At 26.6% G+C, this 21040-nt stretch overlaps 3 protein-coding genes across 4 annotated transcripts in view; 1 reads left to right on the forward strand and 2 right to left on the reverse strand.

Moving 5' to 3' along the window:
- Positions 1–68: 68 nt before the first annotated feature.
- Positions 69–2227, reverse strand: LOC107999972 (26S proteasome non-ATPase regulatory subunit 10-like). Its single transcript, XM_017060049.3, has 4 exons — positions 1892–2227; positions 1728–1826; positions 1176–1464; positions 69–931 (listed from the first exon to the last, which is right to left on the reverse strand). The coding sequence occupies exons 1-4, from the start codon at positions 1991–1993 to the stop codon at positions 741–743; spliced, it is 681 nt and encodes a 226-aa protein (XP_016915538.1). The 5' UTR covers positions 1994–2227; the 3' UTR covers positions 69–740.
- Positions 2228–2243: 16 nt separating this feature from the next.
- Positions 2244–4363, forward strand: LOC107999970 (PHD finger-like domain-containing protein 5A). Of its 2 annotated transcripts, none has more exons than XM_017060047.3 (3): positions 2244–2692; positions 3682–3877; positions 4061–4363. In XM_017060047.3, exons 1-3 carry the CDS (start codon positions 2641–2643, stop codon positions 4083–4085), a joined length of 273 nt encoding a protein of 90 aa, XP_016915536.1. In that variant the 5' UTR covers positions 2244–2640; the 3' UTR covers positions 4086–4363. The 2 variants fall into 2 exon arrangements, with proteins under 2 accessions (XP_016915536.1, XP_016915535.1); XM_017060046.3 differs by having other exon boundaries at positions 3682–3872.
- Positions 4364–4464: 101 nt separating this feature from the next.
- Positions 4465–21040, reverse strand: part of LOC107999984 (dynein beta chain, ciliary-like) — a 28796-nt gene continuing 12220 nt past the window's right edge. The window contains exons 24-67 of the mRNA XM_017060075.3: positions 20645–20890; positions 20297–20521; positions 19958–20159; positions 19616–19782; positions 19073–19485; positions 18735–19005; positions 17979–18241; positions 17448–17758; positions 17227–17342; positions 16922–17133; positions 16654–16857; positions 16484–16555; positions 16174–16389; positions 15875–16112; positions 15549–15741; positions 15293–15470; positions 15090–15218; positions 14791–15010; positions 14549–14710; positions 14295–14441; positions 14030–14191; positions 13512–13748; positions 13075–13296; positions 11642–11893; positions 11380–11506; positions 11113–11246; positions 10763–11000; positions 10379–10566; positions 10126–10295; positions 9804–10024; positions 9402–9678; positions 8916–9191; positions 8330–8735; positions 7871–8187; positions 7651–7783; positions 7292–7573; positions 6990–7196; positions 6534–6735; positions 6156–6287; positions 5766–5941; positions 5540–5650; positions 5295–5468; positions 5031–5179; positions 4465–4802 (exon numbers count right to left, since the gene is read on the reverse strand). Coding sequence (XP_016915564.2) covers positions 4508–4802; positions 5031–5179; positions 5295–5468; positions 5540–5650; positions 5766–5941; positions 6156–6287; positions 6534–6735; positions 6990–7196; positions 7292–7573; positions 7651–7783; positions 7871–8187; positions 8330–8735; positions 8916–9191; positions 9402–9678; positions 9804–10024; positions 10126–10295; positions 10379–10566; positions 10763–11000; positions 11113–11246; positions 11380–11506; positions 11642–11893; positions 13075–13296; positions 13512–13748; positions 14030–14191; positions 14295–14441; positions 14549–14710; positions 14791–15010; positions 15090–15218; positions 15293–15470; positions 15549–15741; positions 15875–16112; positions 16174–16389; positions 16484–16555; positions 16654–16857; positions 16922–17133; positions 17227–17342; positions 17448–17758; positions 17979–18241; positions 18735–19005; positions 19073–19485; positions 19616–19782; positions 19958–20159; positions 20297–20521; positions 20645–20890 — 9273 coding nt within the window. The 3' untranslated portion in view covers positions 4465–4507. The remainder of the gene's footprint in view (positions 4803–5030; positions 5180–5294; positions 5469–5539; positions 5651–5765; positions 5942–6155; positions 6288–6533; positions 6736–6989; positions 7197–7291; positions 7574–7650; positions 7784–7870; positions 8188–8329; positions 8736–8915; positions 9192–9401; positions 9679–9803; positions 10025–10125; positions 10296–10378; positions 10567–10762; positions 11001–11112; positions 11247–11379; positions 11507–11641; positions 11894–13074; positions 13297–13511; positions 13749–14029; positions 14192–14294; positions 14442–14548; positions 14711–14790; positions 15011–15089; positions 15219–15292; positions 15471–15548; positions 15742–15874; positions 16113–16173; positions 16390–16483; positions 16556–16653; positions 16858–16921; positions 17134–17226; positions 17343–17447; positions 17759–17978; positions 18242–18734; positions 19006–19072; positions 19486–19615; positions 19783–19957; positions 20160–20296; positions 20522–20644; positions 20891–21040) is intronic.

Consider the following 21040-nt stretch of genomic DNA (forward strand, 5'->3'; position numbering starts at 1 on the left):
TTTGTTATTCTTATTTAGAATATTTTTTTAAAATAACGAATATATAAAAAAAATTAAAGAGAATTTCATTATCTTTATAAATAATAAGTTTTATTTTTTAAAGTACTTATGCAATTTTAGAAATTCATTATAATAGTTAATTTTAATTTTTTGTGCAATAAAAGAAAATTGCAGAAATTGATACATTATATAAAATTAACAATATGATAAAATATTTGTTTTATTTTAACATAATTTTATCAAACTATTAATATGATTGTAAAATGAAAAAAATGTTTAAATTTCATATTTAGATATAAATATTTTATAATATTAAGATATTAACAAAAATTAATATTTCTTTTTAAATATTTTAAAATATTTGTACTGTACAGATAAAATATGAAATGATTTATGATGCTTAATGACTTTATATTATTATTTAATATACTAATTAATATTTAAATTTATCTTTTATCTATTGCAAATATAAAAAATTAAAAACAATATAGGATATTATTTATAAATCTTTTTTATAAAAATTATAAAAAAATTTTGTTTTTTATTTTTTTATAATTATTTTAATTTAAAAAAAGATATATACAACATTTAATCATATATATCTTATATATTATCTTTAATATAATAAAAAATTATTATCTTAAAGTTAAACAATTTTTATATTGTCATAAGTTAAATTAATTTTAAAAATAAAGATTAAGAGATATCACTGAGATGATATCAATATTTTTTTTTAATATTCAAGATGAATCTTCCTCTATTTCTTTTAGTTGTTGTACCAATCTTGGGGTTGCTAAATCTAAAGGTGTTTTCTTTTGTTTATTCTTCAATGTTGTACTAGCACCATTCTGTACTAATAATTTTGCTTCATCAACACGATTTTCTTCACATGCCAAATGTAATGCACTATTTCCATCAGCATCTTTGCTATCTAAAAATAATTTTGAAATGTTTTCCAATCAAAATATTAAATTTTAAATATTAATATTAAATATTAATTAATGCATATTATACAATTTGTTTTTATTCTGAATTTAAAAACAATAACAATTTATTTAAAAATAAAAACATGTAGATTTTAAAAATATTTAATATTTACATAAATAATTTTTAAAAATTATTTAATTTAATTTTTAAAAATTGTTAGCAAAAATAAAATTTAATAAAATAACTACCAATATCTAAATTTCGTCCATATTCTATGAGAAGTTTTACAATAGCAATGTTGCCTTTGGATGCAGCTCTATGTAATGGTGTAGCTCCACGATTATCAGTAATATTAACATTGGCATCTTTTTCTAATAATGCAGCACAAATAGATTTCCAATTTTTTGATGCTGCATATTGCAATGCTGAATGACCTTCTTGTGTTTTGGCATTAACATATGCACCTTCAATTAGTAAAGTATTAACAACTTTTTCACGGCCAGCTGATGCTGCCAAAATTAATGGTGTCATATCTGTCTAAAAACAACAAAATTTAAATAATTAATTTAAATTATGTTAATTTTAATCAATTTAATTAATTAAAAGTGAATGTGAGACATTTTTTAAAATTTATGCAAAAATTATACAAATAAATAATTTATATTAATTTATAATAACTTATTATAATATATATATTAGTAATACTGAATAACATTGAATATAATCAAAAATAGAAGATATATTTTGAAAATTAATATTTACAGAATGTGATGAATTATACATTAATAGATTATACTTACATCATCAGTAGGATCTACTGGTACATCAAGAGATAATAAATATCTCACTAAATCATCATGTCCTCCTAATGCTGCCCAATGTATTAACATTCGACCATTCTAAAGAAACAAATTTCATTAATAACATAACCTTAAAAAAATATTTCATATAAAATATTACTTACATTATCCTTAGCTATTTTTAACTTTTCATTTTCATTTAATAAATTCTTGACATCTGTAGTTTTACCACGATAAGCCATATCATAAATTGATTGTTCAGACATTTTTTATATTTTATATTCAATTAGTTTTATATATAGCAATACAATATTTATGTTTGAAGTAAGTATCACATCGAAAGTCAATTTATAATTTAAATAAAAAAAAATATGATAAAAAATATGGATAACATATTCAAAATATAAGTTTCTTTTTGTTATTAATATATTCACTAAAATAATGCAAAAAAAATTTTATTTCTATATATCTAAAATTATATATACATTTTTTAAAATTTATACATATATATATATATATATATATATATATTTGTTTTTAATACTATGATTTTTTACAGTGCATTGATTTGTAATGTAAAATTATATATTTCATTTTTAAAACGACAAAGAGTATCGACAAATTATAAATAATAATATATAAATATCATATATAACAAATGTTTGAAGATTATATTGTTGATTATATTATTAAGAAATTATAAAATTATTATATATTTATAATTTTTTATTTAAAATCAAATATTTTTACTATTTTGAAAAAATCATTCTCATGTATCATGAATTGATCAAAACATCGTTGCTTTAAAAGGAACCATAAAAAGTAAACAAAATTGAAGATTTTCATGTGATTTGTATAAAAATTTGCAATAGCTTTTTGTGTGTTATTCGAAGTATTTTGTTTATTTTATAATATGGCAAAACATCATCCAGATTTAATTTTCTGTAGAAAACAACCGGGAGTTGGTAAGTTTACATTTATATTAGGTTAGATTATAATTTTTAATTTTAGGTTATAATTATGTGATGTCAATCAATTTATTAATAATTATATAAATAATAAGTTTTTTTACGATTTTTTATAAATTTTGCATGATAAAAAATATAATAGATAAAAAATATTATTAAACTCATTTATTTGAAATTGCAAATATAACAAAATTTTTGAAGATCCACTTGTTAAATTTAAGTTTAATAATATTTCTATTAACATTAAATATTTTTTTTTTATTCTGCATAGTTAAAGAGTTATAGTGAAGAATATATACCAAGAAAATCTACTACAAAGAGGATATGAAGAAAATTTACCAGCTGCAAATTCATATTTTCACAGATCTCAAGTATTTGTAATTATATTATTATATAAAAATATGTTTTGTTTATACTTAGACAGAGAAAGAGAGAGAGAGAGAGAGAGAGAGAGAGAGAGAGAGAGAGAAATTCTATAAATATTTAATAAAAGAATTTTTGAAATAAGAAACGTATCCTTTTGATATCTTTTAACATCTCCTAGAAGTTTCCTTTATATTCTTTACTATAACTCTAACTATGAAAAAATGTTCCAAATAAATATTATTAAATTTAATAATTTAAATAACAAAAATAATATATTATTTTGATTATTTTAAAAAAATAAGAAGAAATTTTATAAGTTAGGAAGTATTTTTCTTTTTTAAAAATTTTAATATTCTAAATAATTAATTTCTGTAAACTATTTAATTAAAAATAATAAAATATCTTATATTTTATTTTTATAAAAAATAAGATTAAAGATAAAATTAAAGAAATTTTTTGATGGAAGTTTGTAAAGTTTATTTTATTTTTTTGTTAAATTTTATATTATATTTTATGTTGCATCATTAAATAATGATAAATAAAATGGAAAATTTTTGATATTATATTTATAAGGAAATGTGTAATATAATTGATAATAAAAATTGATTTTTTATTTTTAGCAATAGGAAGATTATGTGAAAAATGCGATGGTAAATGTGTAATTTGTGATTCCTATGTAAGACCATGTACTCTGGTTAGAATTTGTGATGAATGCAATTACGGATCTTATCAAGGCCGATGTGTTATTTGTGGTGGACCTGGTGTTTCTGATGCTTATTATTGCAAAGAATGCACAATTCAAGAAAAAGATGTAATGTAACTTATATTACTAATTATATTACTAGTTATAGCAATTAAATAATATATATTATAAAAAGAATATTTTTTTCTTTAATTTTTATTATATCAAATCGTTAATTTTTTTTCATGCATATTAATAATAAACATAAATAATAATAACAAATATAATAAAAATTCACTAAATTTGATTTTTTATAGAGAGATGGTTGTCCAAAAATCGTAAATCTCGGAAGTTCAAAGACTGATCTATTTTATGAGAGGAAAAAGTATGGATTCAAGAGAAGATAAAGATGATTGATGAAAATTTCTAATCTGTACAAAATATTTCTTATGTTTCAAATAAATAATTTTCTTGTAATTATGATCATTTTTTTATTAATATTTAAAAAAAATATTTTCACATTTATAATTGTACAATTTTTTCGATACAAAATACGAATATAAATTATTACTATTGTAAGAAAAATTAAAATGAATGCAATAAAAAATACCAATCGTGCAGATGTTTTTTTTTTAAATAAATAAAATTATATAAATTTTAAAATATATATATATATATAAAATTAATATAGTCTTATTTTTTTAATTCAAAAAACATTCAGTTTTTTTTAATTGAATATTTATTTCATAGTTTAATAAATACAATTAAACTTGTAATAAAATTGCCACACCTCCAAGAATCCATTTACTGGCCTTCTCTTTAGTTCTTAAATTAAACGTCCATACATAAGTTGGACCTCGTGATCGTGTTTTATATACGGGACATTCATACATATTTTTTAAATCTTGTTTGTCTTGTGTAATAGCTCTAATATACACTATTGGTAATAATGGAAATAATTCTTTAAATCGAGAATCCATAATACATCCTGCTTGCATATCCCATCGTGCACCTTCCATATATAATCCATTTATATATGCACCTTCTCTTGGTGCTGATCTAAAAAATTATAACAGAAATTGTATTATTATTTATTTTAAATAATATTTATAGAAAATATATTAGAATTTTATTAATAAAAAATTAAAATTGACTTAGAAAATTGTTTACAATATTCTTATTTGTAAATCTAATACAAATATATATGTATATGTTGAAAAATTTTTAATAATTAATACGATGTTATTTAAATATTATTAATTATTGATAAATAAATAATATAATTACGTAATTTCCTCTTTGTATTTTCTCATTACTTCACAATATAAACACATTTTGTCCAATGGCCATTCATTTTTACGTGCAGTTTGTTGCATAATTGCAGTAAGAAGTGATTGAGGATTGAAAAAACCTCCTAGCCATATTGATGATGGTAACTAAAAATATGTATATATTTAATAAATAATATATTAATATCCCATTAATATCAATCTTATAAATTTAAATGATTCATAATAATAGACTATTATTGCATATAATAGAAAATTTTACATTAAAATCGGCAGTCCAATTAGATAATTCACTTATTCGATTCAACAAATCTGCAAACCAACTATTTAATCCTAATTCTGAAGGATAAGCTCTTTTCTCCCAAGATGGAGGAACAGCATCCATAACTATATAATTTTGTAAAATTTCCATTTCAGGATTGATCGTTAATTCTCCCTTTTAATATTAAACATTATTATATTTCAATTTTATAATATAATCTTTATATATGATAAATTTGTTATTACCTTCAAACCTAAATCTAACTCGTGCAAAGATCTTTTAAGTTCTTCACATAATACATTCATTCGTTCGCATTCTTGTAAAGCAACAGTAACAAACGGTGTCCGATCTTCCACCTAAAATATATAAAAAAAAATTTATTAAAAATAACAATTCCTTATTTAATTATTCTTATAATATAATATAATATAATATAATATAAAAATTTCATCTAAGTAGAAACAATGATACCTTGCCGTAAAGTTCTAGCATATTAAATTCTTCTGGTAGTTTATCTAATAAATCTTCTATAAGTCCTTTCATTTTTTCTTCTCTTGAAATTTCTCCAACTGTTGCATCACTGACGGTTCTCGTTAACATACCCAATAATGTTTTAAATAAATTTTCCGCAGTTGATGTTAAAAATCCTAATAAAAATATTATATATATACATATGCAATGAAAAAATGATTTAAAAAATCAATATTAAATATATAAAAAATATAACAAGAGATTTTATTTTTTATACTCATAAATATAGCAAAGGAATTTAATTTAAATAAAATTATTTAAATCATTTTTATTGATCTATTCTTGTCATTTATTTTTTAATTCAATAAAATATCACATATGTATATTTACCAATTTCCGCATTAGGATGAAGTCCATAAAGAATAGGGCTCTCAGATGGTAGAAAATTATATACATATTCATGATATCCATGATAATCAAGATTTGGTGGTACTAAAAAATCTGGTGCGAGATATAATTCGCCTATAAAAAAAAAGAAAACATATATTTGACTTAATAATTAATTAATTATTAATAAATTAATATAAAACATTTTAAAAAACAAAATTAATAAAAAAATATGAACAAAGGAACATTATTTTTAAATATTATTGACAGAATTTAAATTTATAAATTGTAAATAAAATTAAAGATAAAATATAATAGATTAAATTGATTATAAAAATATAATTCTTCATTTTTATATAATTATATTTATAATTTAATTACCTTCAACTAATTCTGGTTTTAGATATTCTATTAAATATGTTTTACATAGTCTTCTATCCCAATCATCTGTTATATGGCCGCCATACATTATTTCTCCAAATAAATAACGAAGATCTTCCCAAGGTACTTTAATACTATTCTCCAAATAATTAAATAAAACGGATACGCTAATCGTTAAATCCCCAAAATTGAATGGATAAGACTGAAATAAAATAATTATTTAAAATAATTTATTATTTTATATATTTATATCTATAATTATATATATTTTCTTATTTAAAAAATATATAATTATATTAAAAATATATTTTTAATGATGATAAATTATTTAGAGCATAATTTATTAAAAGATAAATATTAAAAAATATAATTTATAAATTTAAAATATTATAGAATTATTACTTAACAAATCTTTGATCTTTATAATTGATTGAGTAAATTAATGAAATTATTTACTCTGTTCCATCCTTGTGCTCCAAATTTTCTACGTTCTGCAACTACAGCATGATAATAACAAAGTGCAAATAATATAGCTTTGAATTCAGTTTCTTTGCTACAAGAATCCAGAGTTTCCTGAGTGAAATTATCCAACGCTTTGTGAATATTCGCTTGAATTCCTGATGGTGGTTCATTCGTAATTTTTATGGCTGATTCCAATATACCCTATTTTTTTATAAAAGTCACATTTTATAAGTCACAAGTAATATATTTTAAGTAAAACTAAAATTGCATTTTTTAATTGAAATAATAATACATACTTGAGGTATTATTGATTCGTGAGGATCTGCACTTGGTTCCGCGCTGATAAACAATCGATAATCATTATGGGGACTCTCTGCACATTGTTCCATTTTCTTTTCCAGATTAGGTAACCATTTCTTCACAAGATGGATATTTTGTAAAATTACCCAATGACCTTCGTGAGCCGATAATTCTAATGCTTCTTCAGCTACGGGTTCTTGACCTTGACCCAATGATACATTATGGAAATTTCTACCTCCGAAAGTGAAACCTAATTGTATTCCCAAATTTTCTACGTCCTGAATTTTTGTTGTTTTCATTGTTATACAATACTAATAAATATAGTTATATTATATATATAGAACGAGTATTTTACTTTTAAAGGATCAACACCAGGAGAGAGAATGAAAAATACAGGCGTGATAGGACTCGTCTCTTCAAAAGATTTATGAAAAGGAGGAGATCTGGACTCAACAAATTTTGAACCAAGTTTTTCTTCCACGAAACATCTAAATAAATTCAAGAAAAAGATAACGAAACAAGGATAAATTAAAAGAAAAAGGTGTCAAACAAAAAATATTACAAAAGAAACGAACCTGATCGCATAAGTCATACGATCTAATCTAAGACATCTCATAATACATAATCTTTGAAGAGCAGTCTTATTTTTCCAATCTTGTGGAAAACTTTCTCGTTCCGGTGTTTCCGATTCTACAAATTTTTTCCATCTTTTCGCAGCACCCTCTATATCTTTTTCTAAATTTTGAAAATCATCCATTTGACTCAAATATTTGATTCCACCCCAGCCAACATCTGTTAAAAAATCTACAGGGCTGACTAAATCGATCATATGTGGAAATTTTAATAGAAAATCAAGTTCCGATTGTGTTATTTCTTTTGCTTCCATAAAAATCTATAAATAAATAGAAACATTTTGAAATGCTTACAATAAAATTGCATTTAATAATAATTATCATTCAAAAAAAAAATTAATTTTATATCTTTTCACAAGATTTTTACAAAGATGGAATCGATAATCGAGAATTGAAAAGTACCTGAATAGTCATTTGAGTGAGGAAAGTCAATTTGTCAGCTTCAAATAAACCTCTACTTGTGTAAGTGAAAACTAGATAAGTAATACTATCCATTAAAAGATCCACGCGTTTAGCTATTTCTTCCGCAGGTTCTGCGAATTTAATAGCATTTAGGAAGACAACGCTGAAAGCTTTCAAAGAAAACTGATAGAGCATATTTATTTTGTATAAATCGTTTAAAACGAAATATAAAAGACTGGCTCTGGCCGCGACGATACGATAAATTTCTCGAGCTTCGTCTATCTTTATCGAGGTTATTTTAGCTTCTGCTACTTTTATTTCTATCTCTGCTGCAGTTTTTTTCGTGGTTTCAAGATTGATTACCAGATCGACATCGCTTAAAATATCTGGTCCCGCAGCTGACAATCTTAAAAAAAAAAAAAGAAATCTTGAAATATATAATTTCATACAATTTCATATAAATATATTTTTAAAATTTTGTATCATTTTACAATTAAAAGAAATGGACAGATCTCAGCAATATGAATAAGAATTTTATTAAAAACATTTATTCTCATTTTTATTGAGAAAATCATATTAATCATACCTGTGCAATAGATCGTCTTCCAATGCTTTCAAGGTAATTTTAAAGGTATTTTGTTGAGTAGTTAATTCAGCTTTTTTCGATTCTAAATCAGGTCTTTCGGCTTTCACAACATCTCCTAGAAGTTGTTCCTCCAAACCATCTTTCGTTACCGTAAAATTGATAAGAGTGGTTTGTGCTTGTATTTCAGGTTTATAATGAGGATTAGCTAACTTTGTTTGTATAATTAGCCGGAAATGAGGATCATAATCTACTTCCTTATCCCAAATTTTTATCGCCCTTTAAAATAAAAGTTTCAAAAATATTTGTTATAAATACAAATAATAAAATAATAAATATATAAATTTTTTATTTAAATTAGTATATAGTAAACTAAGTTTTAACAAGTGAATTTTAAGAATTAATAATAAGTTAAAATTAAAATTTATCGCAATATTTTTTTTTAATGCAAGTTATTTATAATATTATAATAACATGATAAATACATACTTTCCTTTCTTTATTAGATCTCTTTTAATAACTGGATCTAAAACAGGATCGATAGTTTCCATTATATTTTCAACTAAAACAATTCCACCACTCGCGATAGAAATTTCAATCAAATGCAAATAATTTGGTTGAGTAAGCCTGAGTACTTGTAATTCTTCGCCATATCGATTCTTTATCCATTTAAGTCCTTGTAGCTGTGGATCTATCATTAAAGGCCATCTCGCTGAATTCATTAAAATTGTTGCATTTTCGGAAGACATTCTATCGGATGGTAGTCCTTAACAAATATCTCATTATTAATTATATATATATTTGATAAATGATTGATAACTTTTTAAATTTAAAATTTAATCTAAAATTACATTTATTAGTATATGAAAAAATATAAAAAAATATATTTACCTTCGTTATTCCATTGTGCAATTTGTGCATCATCGGTCAATAAAGCTAGGATATCTAAATCGGTAGTTCTTGGTATTTGCACTTGCAACTTTTCCAAGAACGGCAACCAATGATCGAACATTAAATCATGTCTATATTTCCGAGTAAAACATCCCATGTATGATAAAAATGCAGTTACAAGAAGAACATCGCCTGGCACCATTACGAATGAATTCGTCAACCTAAGACAATTTAAAAATTGTGTTTTTCATTATGTTTATAATTATACTTATTAAAAGTACATTTGTACAAACATTTGAATATTTGCTGTATAAAAACTAACATTTCTACTTCTTCGGTCCATCGAATTTTCTCGGATGCTAAACCATTTACCAATCTATTTGCGAGATCGATCGTTAAAGCAGTGGCATCAGCTTCATCCTGACATTTTTGTTTTTCAGCTAAAGCTGCATTCATTCTTTCTCCTAGAATGTCGAGCACTTTTTGTAATTCCTATAATGATAATAGTTATTTTTTACATACCTGATGAAATCATTTATAATAATATATGAGGAATAAAATGAACAAAAATTTACCGCTAATCGTGCTCTCAAGGCATTCAAATGATCCATAGCAGCTTTTAGCTCGATATTAGCTTGTGCAAGTGCAGCTCTTAATGGTTTTACAGTTTCATTAATATAATGGAAAACCATTATATTTCTCACCCAACTGCAAAGACCTGCAGCTGCTAGCGATTTCGTAACAATAATCTCGGGGTCAAAATCTAAAAATACCATATAATTATTATTATTTTTATTCCTTTTATATATTTCTACAAGATATCCCAAACATAGGTGGAAACATTTGTTAAGTGAAAATTATTTCCTGAAATAATTTCAAGCAGTATTTTCTTCTAGTAAACAATTTTGTTAACCAATGTTTTCTCATATTTTTAGGATATCCTATATATTATATAAAACCTTTATGATTGATATAAGGTTGTATAGCTTTCACCACTTCAGGATGAATATTTTCTTTGTCGTAATTACGAAGTTGCGAGAGAAACGTGTCGATGTGACCCATCATCGCTTTACACGCTTTCCAACTTCTGTCTTTCGGTATTACACCCCTTGGAGAGAATAATACTAGAACGGCTTGTACTACCATCGCTACTTGTTCTGGTGGCGTTACAAAAGCCTTCAATTCCGTTAAATTACTCTGAAATCATGTTCAATTTTTTTCATATTTTTCATATTTTACACATATTTTTAAATACTTTAAATATTTATATAAATTTAATTTAATAATTACAAATTTATTTCTTTTTTACTTTGTTTAAAGTATCCAGAGCAGCTTCAGCTTGTCTTACTGCAGGTTCTGCTTTCGCTAAATCTTCATCGCATCGTCTCTGTTTTTCAGCCACTGTTTCTTTTATTTCCGCTACCTTTGCCTCTTCCTCCGATACTACCAACAAAACATCATTTTCATCATATGATCATTTCTTAGAAATATTTTGTCGATACAAGTAACAAAGCAGATAAATCTTTTTGAATTGTTGCGAATTTAAATTATTACAATTCAAGAAATAAAATTTTACCAATCGCTTTTTCCGCTTCCGCTTTCGTATTCTCAAATCGAACTTCAGTAAGAATTCTGTCTGCAATTTCATTCTTTTTTTTCAATTCGATTTCTTGAGCTGCTAGGACAACTCTTAATTCGCTTACCTATCAATTAAAATCTATATATAGTTATATTAATTTGGTTAAATTAAATTCAACTTGCAATATATAATGCAATTATAAATATTTTTGTATAAATTCTTATTGACAATTATTTAATATCAATAATGAAATCATTACTTGGCCAGCACAAGATTCTAATTTATCCAATCCATTTTTTAATCTCTCGATCATGGATTTTACATCATAAGTCCTTTCCACGAGTAGCTTCGAATATAAAGAAATTTGCTCCAAAAATGTTTTTGGAGTCGTATAGTTGTATCTTCTCTCATTTTGTAAATAAAGCAAAGAAACATCGTCAACGCTAGTATGCACGTATGACATGAATAAAGAAGCCGATGGCTTATACTCATTTGGTAAATCTTCTAATTCCTGCAATTAGAATATATCGCGATAATAATTTAAATCGTAAAAATGATGATAAAAAATAATAATAGAAGGAATCATATATTAATCTAATACATTTAATCGAATGTGTGTGTTAATTAATAATTCGAAATTTGTTCGGTAATAATAAAAACGAGATCTAATGAAATTACAATATCGAATATTAATTAAGGAAGTGGAATTAATTTATTAATTCATTAAACTTATAATGATCGTGTATTTTTTGATTAATCGAGCATGACTAATAAAATATGTTTGCAAAAACTTGTTAAATTTATAATTTTGTGCTCAAGGAGCATGAAAAAGAGAAAGTGATATATATTTTATACGCATGTACATAATATAAATTTGTAATTTTGCGCTTATTTGAAAAAAAGAAAGTGATATTTATTTTATATTGTACATATATGTGAATAATATTTAACATAATATTGAATGCTGGCATAAAAAATGAAATGATACTATAATTTTGAAAGAGAAACGGTGAAAGTATATTCAATTCATTTCTATAATTCAAACATTCCCATAAATAATCTTCGTCTGTGTTTATGCAAAAATAATTAATAAGAATTAATCGCTAACGCCATCTTTCCCGAATATTATAAACATTTCTTTGAAGAGAGGATAATTAAAATAGAATAAAAATTGAGAGTTAACGCCATCTCTTGAACATTTTTAGAAAGATAATTCATTGAAAAAATATTTTTGATACTTGAAAGATGACGTCAACGATCAATTCTTTCTTCAACTATTCGTTTTTCTTGTCTATATTTATTCTAAAAAATTTATGCGTTCATTAAACGATTCTGATATTGAATTAATTTTATTATCTTTTAAAATAAAGACAAAAAAAATACATAAAATGTATTATATGTAAAAATGATTTTGTTTACACGTATAAATTTAGATTCATTAATGATTAATAATCATAATTAATAATAATAATCAAATTTTTCTAAATTATTCAAGTTTCTTTTTGATAACATCTTAAATATATATTTTTCATAAATAATGATAACCTTTTAGAAATATCATATTCAATAATTGTCAAATATTTTGATACTCTTAGAAGAATATAATTAAAATTTAATTCGTATTAATATTTATTCGATTAAATATATATTAATATAAATTTTGTTTAAGCAAAAATGTTCAAATCATCTTACCGCCAAAAATCTGGTAGAAACGGATTTCAAAGCATCTTCCGGCCAACCTTCAAACCAATTAATCGAAGTATTATTCACGATTGCTGGAAACTGTCTAGCTCTATTTCGAAGACTTGCTCCAACGGGAGAGAAACAAAGAACGCATTTTAATTTATATCGAACTCTATTGATGAAAAACTTCCAACAATTTTCTTTTGTATCCACCAAACCGCTTTGTTTTACCTATGATATAATAAATCATCGACATGGCATGCTACAAAAATAAATTGTGTAAAAATCAAGTGAAATAAATTCAGTTTCCGGAATTTTGTCGCGATATGTTTATTTAAATAAAAATGTATATTAAACGAATATAAATATTATATATTATAAACATACCTAAAGATTGAAATAAACATAAAATTATTAAAACTTTGTTTACTGATAAAAATATATACCTCATTTCGAACTGCATTCACAATATTATCTACTTCATCATCCGCAAATAATTCCGAAATTTCACCAAAAGCAAGCATATCATTTATGAGAACCAAAAATTTTTCATCGGCAACGTGAGAATCGGTCATTAAGAAAGTAATCCCAATTGATTTCAATCCAGATTTTAGATATAAACTGGATAAATCTGTTCTTAAATCAATCATTGAATAACCTGTTTTTAATTGTATCTGAAAAACCTAAAAAGCAAATAATAAATTATTTTAATTTAAAAATTGAATCATATTTAACATTATAAATTTACTCGTAAATTTACAAAATATAAAATCAATCAACTGTTTATTTGTATAAAATGTAGAGAACTTTTTGAAATACCTTAGTAACTAAAGCGTTATTAAATTAGTTGATATATTTTAATCATATCATAGTATAATAATTTTTGTAGTAATTGAACGAATGAAAAATAATAAAATCGAACACGATGCTCGAGATTTGAAATAAATATTTTTTTCAAACATACTTCTAAACCCGCGATGAAAGATGCAAGACTAGAAAGAGATTGTTTTCCGCTTCCCCCAACTCCTACGAGCAATGCGTTTCCTCTTGGTGCTTCCAGAATACGATTTATTTGACAGACTTGATACATAGCATCGTCAAATAAAACTAAATTCATCGCGGCTACCTATTCCAAGATGAATATTAATGAACATTATTCGATTAGAAAATTCCGTTAATTTATAATCTTTTTTCATAATTTTTTATTATTATATTATTTTAAATATTACCAATTCATTATAATTAACCAAAGCTTCATCCAAGAGCTTCGTTAATTGCGACCAATCTTTTATTGGCATATATTTTGGTTCACCGATTCCTTCGGCAAAATGACAAAAAATTATTGGTTCGGCATATATAAAATTCTCATCCATTTCCTGTGATGCATGCAACAAAACGAATTTTTTTATTTCTTTTTTCTTTTACATATAACATATATTTAATAATTATTATATTATATTTAAATAATAGTCGTAATACTTACAGTAATATTTTTACGAAGTGACTCTTTTAACAATTGTTGAAATACTTTTTTATCCTCGGCACTGATCAATTTATCAGAATATACTCTTGTAGCTTCGTGAACGTACAATCTGATTAAATGATTTATAGTTGGGACAGTCTCGCCGGTTGCAAAAAGTAGACCCTATATATAATTAAGTTGATGTTATTACGACGCTATTTTATTTGAATAGATAATAATTATTCTAGAAAAATAAATCTTACTTGAAAAATATTTGAGATATCACGTAAATTAAATAGATAATGAAATTTAACCGCTGTTGGTAAAAATATCGATGAAATTCTATTGTGACAAAACAGTGCTGCGTGCAACAATGAATCGGCAACTTTTAACAACGCTACATTAAATTTATTAAAAGGATTCATCAGATGTTGCTCTAACATTTGACTATAGATCATTATTAAATTGTCTTCGGTTGGGAAACTGTGTATACAAAATTTTTATAGTATATTTATATTGTTCTAAGTATTGAAGATACGAATATCCGTTAATTTTAACTTACCTAACAGCGAAAACGGCAAAATGTCTTTGCAAACGAGGATTAATCGTAAAACTACCGGCAGTAGGATTCATACATGATACGTATTGCGTATTTTGAATTTCCTTTAATGTTAATTTTGTTCTATCATACCTATTATCAAATTATTATTTCATATCGATCAAGCAAATAGCATATAGAACTGTGTCAAAACTTCCAATATGTACCAGTGATTATAATCGATATGTTGTCTAATGAGTGTATGGGGTTGGACGGTTCCATAAGTATCGATTGCGGGCATGTTCATGTCATCGATGAAATAGATCAATTTTTTCATACCAGGTGGCCCAAAATTTCTACCGGTCTTTTTCTCCAAGTGCTTTTCCATTATTCTTTGCAGCATTTCTTGAAAGTGCAATCGAATAAAAATTTAAAAATTCTTTTAAAATTAAAGTGAAATAATCTTTTGTAAATATTTATTACCAGATGTGGTATAATAATTAAGGGGCACGTTCGCAATATTATAAGTATCAGGAAGAGATGCGAGTTTTTCAGCCATGATCACGCTTTTTCCTGATCCAGCTGCACCTATCAACATCACTGGGACACGTTCTTGTACAAAAACATCCAAGAAAAAGAATAAACGTGCAGTTTCAGCGGTTGAGACTAAAGTATTCTATAACAATAAAATAAAATTAAAGTATCGAATGAAAAATTCTTAAAATACAATAATGCATTATGCATCTACTATCAAAAATAAAATTTTCATTTTAATTAGCTTTTATATTAAAAAAAAAATAGAAACGAACCTGTAATGGTATTTCAGTATCCAACTCAAAGGCTGTCACTTTCTCGGTCCAAGGAATCAACTTTTTCGTTTCGTTTTCGATGAAAAAATTGAATACATTTCCACCAGTGGGAAATTTGACTGTTTTAAATTCATTTTGCCACCATTTATTGAACTCGTTTCGCCAATCGATTAATTGATCTTGAAAAGTGGCCGATCCAAATGCCCAAATGCATGCAAATACAAAGTACAATTCATACCTGTTTAAGAAGAAACATTGGAGAGATTTAAGTTTAAATGATTCATCACTTTCATTTATACCATTCCTTCGGAGATTCCGGTGTTACGTTCTCTTTAACTAGAAAGAAATCCAGTAAATTGCAAAGCATCTCGACGTGACAGATTTCTGGTAACGGTGTAATTTTTTTAAATCTAAATTTTGTCACTTCTATCAGGGTCGGCACGTATTTATCGAATAAAATGGTTAAATTCGCTCTCTCTGCTGGGTCTCTCGTTTCTATCCAACTAATCGCAAATCTGTATAATAATAAATTATTATAAATATTACATTTCATTTCGAAATTGTAATTTTCAATCGATAAAAAGAGAAAATTATAATAAATAAACTTACGGATACCAGCCAATATCTTGGGGATTTATGTAAAGAATTCCAGCTCTGGAAACGGTAGCCGGTGTTGCAGTTCTACGAATTTTCCGAACATGATATTAAACATTGAATCAAAGAGAGAAAAAAGAAAAGAAAAAAAAATAGAAAGCTATGATTTAAAAAGAACTATATACCTAAGATTGGAAATCTCAAATAGAAGTCTCATGGATGGGTTTAAAGCGATTCTTTCGTTGCTAGCCAAAGTCAACACTTTGTTGTCATCCATTACAGTATTCAACGACTCGATCCACATTGGATCTATATCACCGTCAAAAATAATCCACTTAGGATCGGGTCCCGTCATATTTGCCTGATCTCTCATTAACACGGAGAACAATCTGATGAAATTCGATGAATCAATTAATCCATTGTTTTTCGCATAAAGGAGATAGAAATACCAACCCATCTTTCCATTCTCGCGTCGCTGGATTGATCACACCAAAAAGTTCATCGTTCGTAACAGCTTTTGGATTCAAATCGTTGTAATAGGGTTTTAATTGATTATTAAAATACGTTCGATTAAGCGTTCTCCAAACTTCGGTCTTCCCAGTTCCGGCAAACCCAACAATGAAAACTGAGTGACGAACATGAAGCAATTCTTCTAACTGGACAACCTGTTTTGTTCAATATTACTTTTAATAAAATTTTTTGAGATAGAATTAAAAAAAATGTTTCAATGTATTCCATTTGTTGCTTTATACTCTTACTTTTAATATAAAACCATCCTCTGGTTGCAATTTAAGATCCAAGGTGGATTGTCGAACCGTCATCTCGAAATCAAAATCTCTTTTTCGCGGTACATCCAAAGCAGGAAACAAGTCTCCTAAACAATCGATATTCTTATAAAATAGATATAAAAAAATGAAAAGAAAAAAAAACTGTTATTAAATCACATGAAAACGATATCGAGATATAAAAGAAAATTAACCGATAAGACCCATGAACACAGGCACATCGTCCGTCACAATTTTCGGAATGTTGAAATCTCTGAGGGCTCTCATTAACACTTGATCCTCGGCTCTGTCGGGATCGCCTCTCTTCAATTTACCAGCAACTACTAAAACCGATTTAATCGCTCGTAGACCCCAATCGTAGTGATCTTGTTTCGATAGAAGTTCCCGGCAAAGCTGATACAACGTAATAAACTTCCTTGCTAATAATCTAGCTTCTTGAAAACCTTCTGCTACCAGCATTATTTCGCAAATTAAATCAAAATCTGGAACTACCATGGCGCAAGGCCTTTGTAAAATGAATAAATGATGATAATTTTCTGACAAGATAAAATTATATTTATACGATTCCATCTAATCTTTATCACCCATGCCATATCTCTTTTGTTTTTGAAAATATTAAAAAACGTTTTCGAATAAAAATTGTGAAAAATTTAACGTTTAAAAAGCGAGATATTTCGAGTGACGAGGAGGTTATAATTAGAAATATTTAAACCACTTCATGGTACCTGAATAAAGTTTTCAAATTTTCCGGCAATTCCGTCCTTCCAGCATAGCCAGGATTCATGGTAATGAACATTCCAACGGTGGGGACGATATTAAGAATCTCCCCAAAGAATAGGAATGTCGGTTTACGGTGTTTTACTCCGTCTAAAACCGATTTCACTTGCACGGCAACTACCGATAGTACTTCCACCGAAATACGATTGAATTCGTCGAAACAACCCCACGCTCCTACTTGTGCGAGGCCTTTATAAATATTTCCACAGGACTGAAAGAAAGCAACACGTGTTACCATATATTTAAAACAAATTTCCATAATATTCGACTCCTCTCGTTTGTTCATTGGTGGAAAGAAGTCTCGCGGAACGAATGCGAATCCGATTGGTTAATTTGGAAGGAAACGTCTATTTTCACATACATTTTTATTTCTACTATGTATTTGTCACACATATTAATTTAAAATGACGATTTATATTTAAATCTCGATGCATTAATATAGAATCGTAATTAATATCAAAATAATTAATAGTTTCGAAAATATTTCAGTTTCCAATCTTTAATTAAATTATTCTAACACAACTTCACAAATGAAAATAATTTTTACGATTTTGTATATTCAAATTATAATTCTTTTATTACTATATAATGTGTAATGTCAAGATTGTCAGCAAAGTATCTGAAGTGGAAATCGATCCTAGCAAAGGATCTCTCTTGCTCCTATGCCGTCTTCAAGATTTCTTTTTAAGTGAACAGTACATTACCTTGTAATCCATTTGCTCGGAACAATTGAACACGTAGACCATTTGGCCCAATGCCCTTCCCAAATCTTTCGTGGTTTCCGTTTTCCCGGTTCCAGCTGGTCCAGCTGGTGCTCCACCCATTATGAGATGCAAGGATTGCGTTAAAGTGATGTAACATCTGTCTGTCAACGGTGTTATCACCAATCGTGGAACATTGCCTAAATATTCATAATCGTATTTGAACGAAGCATCGCAAATATCGGCAAAACAATCGCCAACTTTATCGTCCCATCTGAAAGTTAAAATTTGAGGTTAAAGTTTGACGAATAACTCAACGACAAATGATTGAAATTTTGCACCTGTGTCTTAGTTGGGATTGCCATTGGAAACTTGAAGAGCTTTCTGCCTTCATCGTGATCATTTTCCCTACGACATCTCTCGCGTGTACGTCAATCGTGCAAATCGTCATAATTTTCCTTCGATCGCTTTCGATCAAATCCCCACAAAGTATCGTTATCAACGCGTTCAACTGATTAATCTGCTTTCTCTGATAATCTTTGAACGCGTTTTCGAAACCTTCTTCTAATCTCGTGAAAGCCATATTCACCTCCGTCGTCCACCAAATTTGACTACCGCATAATGCGGGTTGTGCTTGATGATCGAAAATCCATTGTTCTCGTGGTTTCTCGTCGTAAGTGAACACCGCCTGAGATATATGAAACCTCACGGATCTTTTCATCGCATCTGTCACGTTGTTTAACCAAATCTCCACCTTAAGGAAACGTCGATGATTTTGGTGATTTTTCAAAATAATGAGAATAATTTTGATCTTTGTTATCTAAATTCTCTCGCGAGTGTATATTTACTTAAAAAAAGAAGTGGATAGAAAAGAGATGAAATACCTTTCCACTGCAATCGCAATTCCCATAAATAGCCATATGTTCACCATCTTTGGCGATCATGACTATCGCTTGTTTCGTTGGTTTCTCGTGCTCCATTTTCCAAATTAATTTTGCAATAGAATCGTACAATTTTGACAAATGTCTGCAGACTAATTCAGGTATGTTTCCTTAGGAAAATAATAATTTATTATATAATTTCGATATTTTTGTTTCATTAAAATTTAATAATTACTTTAAATAAGTTTGTTTGAATTTAATAACATATTGATTATTCGTGAAAAAAAATTTTGAATGAAGAGTGAAAACAAGTAAAAAAGTGATGGATAATGAAAGTTTTCTAACCATTGCTTAAAATATCGAGTAGATCTGCCGAGGAAATGAAATAAAATCTTGGATAAATTAATCTTTTTGTCTCCAAATAATCTGCTAAAGCTTTTTCGCAAAGATTTAATTGAAATTCTAAATCCTCCAGTTTCTCTAGAAGTTTCGGTCGACTCGTTGCTTTTACGATATTTAAATTGCTCATCATTTCTTTCAGTAATTCCTTAAAAAATAATTATTTAAATGATAAATGAATTTTTTCAAAGTATTTATTTTAATATCGGGAGAAAAAGTAGGGAAAAAAACATTAATAAACAATTGATTATTTATTTAAAAAATAAATTATTTATTTAAAATTACTTTAAACTCTTTGTCAATTTTTTCGAATCGTTTCGATTCTTCCGGAAGTTGGCTTCTAATATCTTCAGAACCGATGAAGATACTTTCGAGATGTACCCATGCCCGTTGAACTTCGAACCATGCATTGATCACCGCATCTGCGGTGCTTAATTTTTTTTGCCAATCGAGAATTTCCTCCAGGAAATATCCAACGAATTTGGAGCCTAACATATTTTGTAGTTGCACCTGTGGTTGTAAAAATCGATAAAAATTAAAGGTAGAATAAAATTGTGTAAGTTGATCGTGGAGATCTCTCCATCTTTATTTCTTACTTTATTCATTTAACAAAAGAAAATCATAAAAAATTACCTGATTTTCTTCAAGGATTTCGATAGTTTGCTCGTCGATTTTAAGAATGTACAATTTCGTACGATCGTGTAGCTCTTTGTCAAATTCGAGAGTGCTCCATGTATCGTGCAATTCTTTCAACACTTTTTCCATCGCCATTTCCTTTACCGATTTAGCCACGATATTTTTAACTTCTTCTTCGTATTTGTGTAATTGCAATTTTAATAAATCTTCCAACGTGGTAGTGTCGGTCATTATAAATACCACCTACCAACATACACGATAAACATATTCATTTTCATCATTTAATTATCTCAGTAGTAACTCAATTCTTCTCGTTTGTTAATAATCATATTAAGTTTTTAGCTTGTTGCACAGTTTTCACTCAGTGTTGTAACTTAACTTAATTAAAACCAA

This window comes from Apis cerana, linkage group LG8 (assembly GCF_029169275.1).
Source record: "Apis cerana isolate GH-2021 linkage group LG8, AcerK_1.0, whole genome shotgun sequence".
NCBI classification, from domain to species: domain Eukaryota; kingdom Metazoa; phylum Arthropoda; class Insecta; order Hymenoptera; family Apidae; genus Apis; species Apis cerana.

What these genes read in the sequence shown, in the direction of transcription:
- LOC107999972 (XM_017060049.3), bottom strand. Translation starts at nt 1,993, where the DNA reads ATGTCTGAACAATCAATTTATGATATGGCTTATCGTGGTAAAACTACA. An exon ending in CAGTAGATCCTACTGATGAT is followed by an intron (nt 1,465 to 1,727) that starts GTAAGTATAATC and finishes TGTTGTTTTTAG; the next exon opens with ACAGATATGACACCATTAAT. An exon ending in TGGACGAAATTTAGATATTG is followed by an intron (nt 932 to 1,175) that starts GTAGTTATTTTA and finishes AATTATTTTTAG; the next exon opens with ATAGCAAAGATGCTGATGGA.
- LOC107999970 (XM_017060046.3), top strand. Translation starts at nt 2,641, where the DNA reads ATGGCAAAACATCATCCAGATTTAATTTTCTGTAGAAAACAACCGGGA. An exon ending in TAGAAAACAACCGGGAGTTG is followed by an intron (nt 2,693 to 3,681) that starts GTAAGTTTACAT and finishes TTTTATTTTTAG; the next exon opens with CAATAGGAAGATTATGTGAA. An exon ending in GCACAATTCAAGAAAAAGAT is followed by an intron (nt 3,873 to 4,060) that starts GTAATGTAACTT and finishes GATTTTTTATAG; the next exon opens with AGAGATGGTTGTCCAAAAAT.